Source organism: Microtus pennsylvanicus, chromosome 11 (genome assembly GCF_037038515.1).
Source record: "Microtus pennsylvanicus isolate mMicPen1 chromosome 11, mMicPen1.hap1, whole genome shotgun sequence".
Lineage (NCBI taxonomy): Eukaryota > Metazoa > Chordata > Mammalia > Rodentia > Cricetidae > Microtus > Microtus pennsylvanicus.
Genome location: NC_134589.1, coordinates 42,028,795 through 42,040,993, shown reverse-complemented (window position 1 = coordinate 42,040,993; position 12,199 = coordinate 42,028,795). Strand labels below are relative to the sequence as shown.

General features: G+C 38.8%; 1 protein-coding gene across 6 annotated transcripts in view; it reads left to right on the top strand.

Moving 5' to 3' along the window:
- The window catches only part of Nf1 (neurofibromin 1), a 262,777-nt gene that overhangs the window by 48,898 nt on the left and 201,680 nt on the right, over window positions 1-12,199 (top strand). For all 6 annotated transcript variants that reach the window (XM_075991447.1, XM_075991443.1, XM_075991442.1 and 3 more), the window contains exons 4-5: window positions 1,031-1,221; window positions 4,301-4,407. In XM_075991447.1, the coding sequence (XP_075847562.1) occupies window positions 1,031-1,221; window positions 4,301-4,407 (298 nt within the window). The remainder of the gene's footprint in view (window positions 1-1,030; window positions 1,222-4,300; window positions 4,408-12,199) is intronic.

Below are 12,199 nucleotides of genomic sequence, written 5' to 3'. Positions count from 1 at the left end.
TTCAGTGTCATAGAATATAGCTTAGGTATTAGATGATACCTGGAATGGTATTTTTTTTGTATATAATTAGTGAAATTACCTGGCGCGAGTGAGAAGAAAACAAAGAACATGCAACAAACCCACTTAGGAGTTTATTGGGGGTGGGGCGTACAGGCCTGGTTGGTGAGGGGGGGAGGGAGGGAGGGAGAAAGGAGGAGGGAGGGAGGGAGGGAGGGAGGGAGGTAGAGGGGAGATCGCACACCTGAGCGAGCTGAAGATGGCACCTCCAGCTTTTAAGGGCTGTCTGGAGCATGCGCACAGCAGGGGGTGGCGTGGTTACGTCATACAAGATGATGGAGCAAACGCAGCTGCATCATATGTAGAAGATGCAACCATGCTGCACGTGGATCACACGGGGTCCTGTAAGATTCCTGGGACCCTTGGGCACTTCTGCTTGAGGGCTTGTCTACACACGTGTGTGGCTGAGTCATTACAATTAGTATTGAAGTTACGTTAGGGAATACCTTCATTAAAATAAGCTGACATACACAGGGCTGAGATATTATAATGTTTATAACTTATTTTGAAGTGATTTAACTTAGTATTATTTGTAGTACATAGTACATGTTTTGGTAAGATTGTCCAAAGGCCAGTGTGTTCCCCAACTAGGAGTTTCTCTGGATGTTAATGACAAATGGTACACTGTACTTACTAGTGAATAAGAATGCAGTCCATTGAGAACTCACAGGGAACAACAGGTTTCCCAAAGGGCAGGGATCAACTGATAAACAGGGAGTAATCAGGTATACGGAGCCAGTGAGGCCAGTTGGAGGGTTGGGCTTCAATTGTAATGACAGGGCGAAGGTGTCTTCTTTATTGACTATACATAGGCAAATGTTGCATATTCAAGGAAATGATACAGTTGTTAAATTCAAGTGGCGGTGTAGGTGTTCCTTCTATTTCAGCTTCTCTGTACGCTTGAAACCTAGTAACTGGAAATGTTTGCAGGTATAGTTAAAGTTTTAGAATTATGTGATTATTTCCATTTCAGCAACCAAAGGACACAATGAGATTAGATGAAACAATGCTGGTCAAACAGTTACTACCAGAAATCTGCCATTTTCTTCACACCTGTCGTGAAGGAAACCAACATGCAGCTGAACTTCGGAATTCTGCTTCTGGGGTTTTATTTTCTCTCAGCTGCAACAACTTCAATGCAGTCTTTAGTCGCATTTCTACAAGGTTAGTGTATATAAATCATGTGGGGCTATTAAGTAAAATAAATTTTAAAATTCTTGTTTGCATAAACATACTTAATAGAATGACTTTTATCTGGGTGTTTGAAGAAATTTTATGTATTTTTGACATTTTAATTATATAATATTTAGAGTTATATTGGAAATACTGATGTGTAGATATTATCAAAGTAAAAGGAAGTAATTGCAAAGTAGAATTCTCTGGAAAGTAGACTGTGTTTTAAGTGTATATGAAGCAGTACCATTTATTGAGTATTCACAGTATACGCTATCTTGCTTTTATTCTCACTATGATGTTGAAAGATAGCTGCAGGCACACAAGTTAATCCCACTCAAAAGTAAGGTATTGTCCTGGTGTGGTGGCTCACAACTTTAAAATCTCAACATTTGCGAGGCAGAGGCAGGAGGACCTCAGTGAGTTCAAGGCCAGCCTTTACATAGAGAGTTTGAAACCAATCAGGGCTACACAGTGAGACCTTGTCTTAAAAAACAAAACCAAAAATTCCTACATAGAAACAAACAAAAATTTTAAGGAATTGTGTCAAATAATGGAAGACCCCAAATTTCTAAGCCAGATAGGCATCAGGATCTACATTAGTCTCAGAATATCAGGTGTTTTCAGTATTTCTTTTTTAACTGTGTTTTATGAAATTTTTAAATTCAGTGCTTAAAAAAATGTAAGGGGCAGAAAAGATGGCTTGTGGTATAGAACATGAGTTTGCAGAGAACCTGAGTTTGGTTCCTAGTACCCGCATAGTTGACTGATAACTACAGTTACAGATAATTCAACACCCTCTCTGGACACCAGGCACACATGTGGTGCACATGTATATATATGTGGGCACCCATATGCATAAAACCAAACAAACTTTTAAAAATGTGCTTTAAATAAAACAAAAAGAAAAAAATGTGTTGGGGTAGGGAATTCACTTGGTGTAGGTAAAGGCGCTTGCTGAGTAAGCCTCTTCAACATGGATTCTACCCATGGATTCCATGTAGAAATGGGAAAGAACTAACACCACACTGTAGTCTTCTGACCTTCACATGCATACCATGATACACATGCATTTCCCTGTTTTACACACAATATGAATTTAAAAATAAATTGTAGAAAAAAATGAAATAAAAATTAGAGTTTAAACCTTCACTCGTAAGTCAAAATTTTAATCATTATAGGTGGAGAAATTAGTCTAGAATGGTGCTCAATGGGATCAAATTATAAAGTATCTGCAAGTTTCTTTCATGAAAATGGTTTGTCTTTCTTGTACAAGTACTGTCTAATGGATTCTTAATTATGATAAAATGAAAGGTATAATACAGTGCACTTAGAGATTTAGTAACTAAAAGACAAATATGGAGGAAACAATCCTTTTGATGCCTCGATTCCTCTGTCTTTGGCTTGTTAATTTTGTACCAGCCGGGCTTCTGTTGCATTCACTCTTGTTTCCTAGCAAGGTGAATGAGAATATATATCAAAATTTGAGGATTTTTGGTCCAGTGTTGAAGAACTGGTTTTTAATCTTTTTAATAAAAATGTTGTTCTATAATTATGATAGTAGGTGACAATAGTAGGTGACTATTAAAATTTTATTTAATATTATTGGTTAATGTTTATGTGACAAAACAACATTTCCATGGAGTTATTTTGAGTAAGCATATTTTTATATTCTGAGTCATTATATGCTGAGAGAGTCAGCAAGGTGACAAACAGGGAAATAGGAAACTGGAAAGTTATAGAAAGTAAAAACCCTTTCATTTTTACTATTTGAAGAAATGTCTTAAATTGAAGATAGAAAACAATAAAGAAAAATGCAGTTAGTCTATCCATGCAGGAATTGTTAATGTTTATATAACATAACAATATTTCCATGAAGTTTTTAAGTAAGTATATTGTTCTATAAAGTAAATGTCCTTTCTTTGAAAACTCTAAAGTCACCCAAGGCTTGTTCTATGAGATTGGGCAGCAGTAATTCATGTATAGACAACTTTTGTTGATTTCCCAAGTCTAGTCCATAGTGAGAGCCTTTAGGGGTCCAGCCTGAACGTATTTTCAGGATTCAGAGAAGAAGGTGTAGCTAGCGAAAGACTTAGGATCTGAGGGCAAAATGAATCTCTCACTCTGTGCTTTTCCGCATCAGTTTTATTGTTCTGTTTTTATTCTAATTCTCCTGTCCTACTTCTAAATCCTCTAGCCTTTTCTTTTAGCTTCTGTTCTAGCCTAAATACTCTTTTTCCCATGAGCCTTGAAGTGAAAAAGAAATTACAAGAATTGCCTCTCATTGATCAAAAGCACATTCCCAGGGCTAGTGACAGGGAGCCGAGCCATTGCCATGGCAACACAAGGTTCTAGGGTTCCAACAGTAAAACTGTGACTGGGGGAAGGTGGGTTGGGGAAGGCACAGTGCTTTGTGACAAACTTGATACATAGGTCTGTTGTTAGCAGAGTGGCAAGCAAAGAGTTGGCATGCTTTTCTTAGGGTGCTTTGTGTAGTATCCTTGGTTGGGCAGTTAAAGGTGCATGCTGCTAGCCTGACAATCTGAGTTCAGTTCCTGGAGCCTATGTGGTGGTAGGAGAGAACCACTTCCCACAATTTGTTTTCTGATTGCATTAGCATGCAAGCACACACACATAATAAATAATATAATTTTTTTTTAAAAAAAGAAAATTTGATGCTCAAATTATTTTGACAGTTGGGAGACTCCAGTTGTACAGCTGTATGAGTTTTGGCCTGACTACAGTAGTTACTAATTTCCTTGTGTTCAATTTCAGAAAGACCTAGACACATTGAAAATTTGTTCCAATCTTGGAATTAACTAATTTTTCCAAAAGAGCTGTGGCTAATGTAAGAAATAGAATTCAAACCTCAGTCTTAAATATATGGATGTGAAGTTTACTGGAATATCATTTTTCATCATGTTCTTTAAATTGCTTGTATTGTTTAGTTTTAAAATAAGTATGTTCTTACTTAAAATGTCTTCATTCACAAGCCCTTCATCTGTTGAATCAGAATCTTGGACTGTTCTAAGACTTAAATTTGTAAAGTATTTTTGATTTTTATTTTCAGGTTACAGGAGTTGACTGTTTGTTCAGAAGACAATGTTGATGTCCATGATATAGAATTGTTACAGTATATTAATGTGGATTGTGCAAAATTAAAACGACTTCTGAAGGGTAGGTTTTCATGTATAATATATTTGCAGTTAACATAATTAATCTCAGTATTATGAATATAATAATTCTGTTTGAAATGGATATCAAAGTAGAATTTATAGTGTGCATGTTCATGTGAAATGGCCAGTAATGCACGTGACTGACTGATTTTTGGACATTTGAATATAATGTAGTAGAGAACATGAGTTTTATCTTATTTTTGAGACAAGGTCATTGTTTATACCTGGCAGATCTGGAACTCATTTTGTAGATCAGGCTATCCTTAAACTCAGAAATACCTGCCTCTGCCTCCTGAGTTCTGGAATTAAGGGTGTGTAAGGCTTGGCTGAAAACTTGAATATTTTAAATCTTGGCAATAGAAAGTTTTCTTCAGTTACAGTTTTGCTTGTAAAGAAGTTTGTGTCTCTAGGCGGTGGTGGCACATGGTTTTAATTCCAGCAGTTGGAAAGCAGAGGCAGATGGATCTCTGCGAGTCTGAGGCCAGCTTGGTCTATAGAGTGAATTTCAGGGCAGCTAAGGCTACATAATGAGACTGCCCTGAAACAAACCAACAAACAACCTGCCCTCCCTCCCCCAATTAAAAAAAAAAAACAGAAAAAGACTATTATTCTATACATGTATATGAGGACTTGTATGTTATAATGCTGTTGTGGAGGTCAGAGATCCACTTTGTAGAATTGATTGTCTCCTTCCACCTTGGGTTCAGTGAATTGAACTCTAGCAGGTTTGTGTGGCAAGTGCTTTTATACAGAGCACTGTTGGCAGCCCCTCTTTAGCTTTTTAGGATGTATTTATGTAGGGACAATAATGTAAAATTCTGTTCTATCAATATTCTTTGATCATATTTATTATTTGCCTTTCTTTTTCATGCAGAACCTATACCTAAAATTGTGTGCATACAAGAGTGTGTTCCTAGAAAGGGTATTGTGAGGGAAGGATGAGATTTTAAGAGAGGTGAAAAATGAGTTACTGACTACATAAAATAAGAAAGATGAAGAGAGGACTCATTGGGGGAGAAATAGGAGGGTAGTAATGAGAACACATATGCATGAAGATGACAAATGACATGTTGAAACTCATTACTTGTATGCTAACCCTAAAGATTAATTTTTAAAAAATTTATGGGGCTGGAGAAATAACTAAAAAAAGAAAGAAAAGAACATGTTATGATGTAGTTCAGTAGTAGAATGCTTATATAACAAACCCACATCTGTGGGTTTGATCCCTAACTGTACCAAAAAAGTAATTTCAGATATTATTATTGAAAAATCAAGAAGTTATTTAATTAGTTTTATTAATTCTGCGCCTTGCCTTCTCAGTTAAACCTGTTTGGAAACTCAGTCACAGATATGCCCAGACCCAGTCATGTTAACAGTGAAGATTAGCCATCATAGTGACATTTTGGAAATAAATCTAGTCCAAGTTATTCATGAGTAAGGATTTGGTTAAAACAGTAGTTTTCTTAGTGATGCCTAAATCATGATAAGTAATTGAGATGGTTCTCCATGTCCAAATAAGATAAAATAAGAGTAGAGAAGAATGATTTAATTTATATTGAGACTACTTGCTCATGTTTCTAAGAAGGATTTCATCTTTATTATTTTTATATGTGTATGTGCTGTGGGCTGCAGAAGAGGGTGTTGGATTCCCTGGAGCTGGAGTTACAGGTTGTTGTGAGCTGCCATGTGTAGGTTCTGGGAAGCAGACTCAGGTCCATACAAATCAACTTGCATCCTAGCCACTGAGTCATTTCTCCAGCTTCATATTTCTCCTGTTGAATGCACTTCCCTGTCAGCATAGATTTAGAATAGATGCAGATAAGTCTATAAAATATGAAGCTAGTGTTAACTAGGCTTTTGAAAGTTAGCTGTAGGGGCTGGACAGTTGTTCAGCAGTTAAGAGCACTTACTGCTCTCATAGAGGACCTTGGTTTGGTTCCCAACACCCACATGGTGGTTAATCCATCTGTAATTCCAATTACATGAATTCCAATGTTTACTTAGACTTCTTCAGGCACCAGGCATGTTTGTGATACACTTTCATGCATAAAAAGCAAATAAAGTTAGTTCTAGATGACAATAGCAAAAGAATTGGAAAATTTCTGTGGTTAATAATTACAGTAATAGTATTCACTTCAACAAGAATTTTTTTTAGAAACTATTTAATAAGCCATATTAATTTCTGGAGATTGAGAGGCTAATAAAATTTTGAACATGTCCTTAAGAAGCTTAAGCTAGCCGGGCGGTGGTGGCGCACGCCTTTAATCCCAGCACTCGGGAGGCAGAGGCAGGCGGATCTCTGTGAGTTCGAGACCAGCCTGGTCTACAAGAGCTAGTTCCAGGACAGACTCCAAAACCACAGAGAAACCCCGTCTCGAAAAAACCACAAAAAAAAAAAAAAAAGAAGCTTAAGCTTTGAGTGCCATGTTTTCTCTGGAAACCATTCTGTAGTGAGGATTAGTGGAGGATTATGTGACATGAGCTTCTGTCACGGTATTGAGGATATGTGGGTGTGGTAGAGGTCTCCATAGGATGAGTGATATGGGAGTCAATGTTATTATTTTGGAGGTATAATAATACTTGGTTAGGATATGTAGCATTGCCAATAAATTTAAATACATAAAATTATGTGTAGGAATCCCGAAATATTATAGAGCATTTAGTTAAAGCAGAAAAGAGAAAGGACTAGAGGCAGGCGGATCTCTGTGAGTTTGGGGCCAGCCTGGTCTACAAAGAGCTAGTTCCAGGACAGGCTCCAAAGCTACAGAGAAACCCTGTCTGGGAGAGGGGGAAGAAAAGAGAAAGGATTGAGGACAGAACAGAATGGCCAACTAATTGATAAATGGAGCTTTAGGTCTACAAAGTCTCAGTTGTCAGTAAGATATACAATAAGGAATTGAAGCACATGGCTGGGGAAGTAGCTTAGTTGGTAGAGTGCTTGCCTGCTTTCCCTAAAGCCTGGGTTCAATCGCTGGCACCATGTAAACTGCTTGATAGTGCATGCCTGCAGTTCCAGCACTTCAGGGGTAGAAGCAAGAGGATTAGAAGTTCAACTGTATAAGGAATTAGCTAGAGGTTAGACTGAGATACATGAAACTTTGTCTCAAAAAAAAATCCACGCAAATTGTAGAGTGGAAGTAATTAAGTATACACACATTGGGATTGAGACTAGGTTGTTGTACACATTGATAGTATTTTAAGGGTAAAATGATGAAGATGAAAGGACTAAAGAGAGAAGTAAAGAAGTAATGCCATTGATTTCATGTCAAGAACTAGGAGTAAAGAAAAAAACAGATTTGGGGAACAAGTTTGTTCCCCATTTGTATTTGTGTTTCCCCACCCTCATCTGTATTTTCAGAAAAAGAAATCACAGTTAAAAGATAAGTATAAGAGGTGTATGTATGTGTGTGTGTGTTTGTATACATATGTATATTTATATAAAAGAGGTATATGCTTATAAGAGTATAAGTATAAAAGGACTCATTTCTATTTTAGAAACATTCTATGTAAATGTAGAACCTGGTATCCCTTCTTTAAAAGTCCTTGGGCAATGTTTTGCTGGCTTTGCTTTGGGACTTTTACGGTAGAGTGATTTGTAGAGGAGTCGTCTTTTCCAGATAAAATGTTCTTTTTAGATGTGGACAATAAATTTATAAAAGATGAGCTTAAAATGTATCCTTGGTATTTATATGGAGATACAGGTAATCTTGTACTGCAAATGCAGTCCTGAGAGTGCCTGGAGCCTCTTCTGAGTGCACTGTCATTCAAGGATAATGCATAGCTGGCAACGTGGGGCCACCTCTGATGTGACCAGTTGTGACCTTCACTTGCCTGAAACATCTCAAGTACTTTAAATACTAGGTGTATATGAGAAGGGAAGAAGGGTACTCTGGAAATGAAGATTGTGAATGGATAGTTGGAAAGAAAGATGAACCATACAGAAGAGGTCATACAGCTCAGCTGGCAGCTCCCCTCTTTTTGAAGCCTGTTGACTTAAGTATATCAGATTCCCAAAGTGGCCAGGAAGAAGTCTGAGCTTCCAGTTCAATGGAATTGTATGTTATGCCTTAGACAGAAGCTCCCCAATCCCCTTCCCCCAAAACAAGCTATTAAGCCAGCAGACTTCAGATCATTGAAACAGAAAGCAAAAACTTTCCTAGTGGGAAATATCACTCTAGGACTGGTACTGAGTGGAACCATTTTGATTTCTACCCCTTGATTCCTGGATCAGTGAATCCTGGCTATGGGAAAACCTGCGCCACATATTGGATACAGATTCAAAGCATATATTGCCACTGGAGCAACCTTCCCCTAGCCCTCCAGGGTAATGTCACCTGATTGCCATCATAACTGTGTCTTGCAAAAGCTGTTCACTATTCTATCAAAACAGCTGCTTCAGGATGTAGGGGACATACTAAGACCAGTGAATTCCATGAACGTCAGCCCACTATTAGATTTCTCTGGTTGTTAACTGATTTCCTTGGTTAGAAGCAGTTCTGTGTGGAACACCATGATGGTAAATAAGATAGTCTGTAAGTCCATGGATGGTAGTATTGGCAGAAGGAATATTTGCTGGAAAGGCAAACTCATAACCAGAGTAAGTTATCTATTCTAGTAAGGACAAAGCATTGCCCTTTTTATGGAAGAGCTCGTCTAGTGTTATCAGCCACCAAGTCTCGAGCTGGTCACCTGGGGACTCATGCCATATCTGGTCCTCAGTGTTGGTCTCTGCTGCTGGCAGATCTAGCACTCAGCAACAATTGTAATCACGGCAGCCTTAGTGAGTGTTAAGTCCATGTTGTCAGGCCCATGTATAACCTCCTTTTTTTTCCACCATGGTTACTTTGTTAATGGACAGTAACAGAGAGGGTTGGAGAAAGAAGCTGACTGTCCACAGAATGGGCCATCCTTTCTACTTCATGATTGAACTTCCACTCTCCTGAAGTCACCTTTTGATGAGCATTTACATGGGACACAAGTATCTTCAAATCTTTTGCCCATGTAGAGAGATCCGTCTACAGACTTCTTCCCAGTTGTCTTTCTCACTAACTTTTAAATCATGCTTCTTCCAAGTCCCTGACCATCCAGCTGATCCATTGGTACAGCCCATGTGTTAGAAAGCAATCATACACCTGTCCATTTTTCTTATTCTTTTAATTAATTAATTTATTTATTAAAGATTTCTCCTCCCCACTACCGCCTCCCATTTCCCTCCCCCTCCCCCGATCAAGTCCCCCTCCCTCATCAGCTCGAAGAGCAATCAGGGTTCCCTGACATGTGGGAAGTTCAAGGACCACCCACCTCCATCCAGGTCTGGTAAGGTGAGCATCCAAACTGCCTAGGCTCCCACAAAGCCAGTACGTGCAGTAGGATCAAAAACCCATTGGCATTGTTCTTGAGTTCTCAGTAGTCCTCATTGTCCACTATGTTCAGCAAGTCCAGTTTTATCCCATGCTTTTTCAGACCCAGGCCAGCTGGCCTTAGTGGGTTCCCGATAGAACATCCCCATTGTCTCAGTGTGTGGGTGCACCCCTCGCGGTCCTGAGTTCCTTGTTCGTGCTCTCTCTCCTTCTGCTCCTGATTTGGACCTTGAGATTTCAGTCCGGTGCTCCAATGTGGGTCTCTGTCTCCTTTCATCGCCTGATGAAGGTTAATATTCAGGAGGATGCCTATATGTTTGTCTTTGGATTCACCTTCTTATTTAGCTTGTCTAGGATCACAAATTATAGGCTCAATGTCCTTTATTTATGGCTAGAAACCAAATATGAGTGAGTATATCCCATGTTCCTCTTTTTGGGTCTGGCTTACCTCACTTAGGATAGTGTTTTCTATTTTCATCCATTTGTATGCAAAATTCAAGAAGTCCTTGTTTTTTACTGCTGAGTAGTACTCTAATATGTATATATTCCATACTTTCTTCATCCATTCTTCATTGAAGGGCATCTAGGTTGTTTCCAGGTTCTGGCTATTACAAACAATGCTGCTATGAACATAGTTGAGCATATACTTTTGTTGTATGATAGGGCCTCTCTTGGGTATATTCCCAAGAGTGGTATTGCTGGGTCCAGGGGTAGGTTGATTCCGAATTTCCTGAGAAACCGCCACACTGCTTTCCAGAGTGGTTGTACAAGTTTGCATTCCCACCAGCAATGGATGAGTGTACCCCTTTCTCCACAACCTCTCCAGCAAAGGCTATCATTGGTGTTTTTTATTTTAGCCATTCTGACAGGTGTAAGATGGTATCTTAAAGTTGTCTTGATTTGCATTTCGCTGATCGCTAAGGAAGTTGAGCATGACCTTAAGTGTCTTTTGGCCATTTGAACTTCTTCTGTTGAGAATTCTCTGTTCAGCTCAGTGCCCCATTTTATAATTGGGTTGATTAGTCTTTTACAGTCTAATTTCTTGAGTTCTTTATATATTTTGGAGATCAGACCTTTGTCAGTTGCGGGGTTGGTGAAGATCTTCTCCCAGTAAGTGGGTTGCCTTTTTGTCTTAGTGACAGTGTCCTTTGCTTTACAGAAGCTTGTCAGTCTCAGGAGGTCCCATTTATTCAATGAGGCCCTTAATGTCTGTGCTGGTGGGGTTATACGTAGGAAGTGGTCTCCTGTGCCCATGTATTGTAGAGTACTTCCCACTTTCTCTTCTATCAGGTTCAGTGTGTTTAGACTGATATTGAGGTCTTTAATCTATTTGGACTTGAGTTTTGTGCATGGTGATAGATATGGATCTATTTTCATTCTTCTACAGATTGACATCCAGTTTTGCCAGCACAATTTGTTGAAGATGCTCTCCTTTTTCCATTGTATACTTTTATCTCCTTTATAGAAAATCACACCTGGCCATTTTTCATTCCAAGCAAAATGTACAATCATATGTACTGTTCCAGCTTCTCCTCACATTGAAGATTTCTCTTCATTGGTATCTTTTGTGGTTATACCAGAAAGGGGTTATGCAGCAGCTGTCTATACCCAGGTGCTGTCTACATAATGTGTAGAAAGAACCATTAATAAACCAGGTCCTAAACTTTCCTTCCTCAGTCAGCTGATCATTGCGAACACCCCATGAGGTTATAGGTGCATGGTTGGAAGCAGAAGGCATTGTAACAGGAGTAGAAACCATAGCATTCGACAACTTGATATATCTTGCTTGTGACCTCAGGACCTAATTGCACCTGACCACAATATACACCACTCTCACTTGATAATAGACTAACGCACATCCTACTTTATGGCTAGAAATCAGTAATGTTCAGCTTGTAATCAGCTCATGAGAGGTAGCTCAGATAACATGATAACTTGGTGGTCTCTTCAAGAGCAGTCTCTTAATGGGAGAATAATTGTCTATAGATGACAGATCCTTGCTCCCAAATCACAAGAGTCTCTTCTGTGATTCATCTAGAGGAGTCACCTTAAGTGACATTGGGTCTACTGGATCATATGGTCCAGCTGTAGAGTAGCCTGCACAGCAGCCTTGACCTGATGAAGAAACTTCTCTTGTTCTAGGCTCCACTCAAAGCTAGCAGCTTTTTGAGTTACTTGGTATATGGGCCAGAATAACAAAACAAAGTGAGGAATATGCTACTTCCAGAAACCAAATAGGCCCACTAAGCTTTGTGTGTCTTTATTGTTGGTAGGAAGGCTCACCTTATCCTTCACAATAACTTATCCTTCGCCTTAGAAGGAATATTTCTGCATATTTCTTCCCACTGGACTTCTAGAAATTTTCCTGAGGTTAAAGAACTTGAATTTGGATTTATTTACCATTCTCCAGTGTGCATGAGTGTTAACAAACAA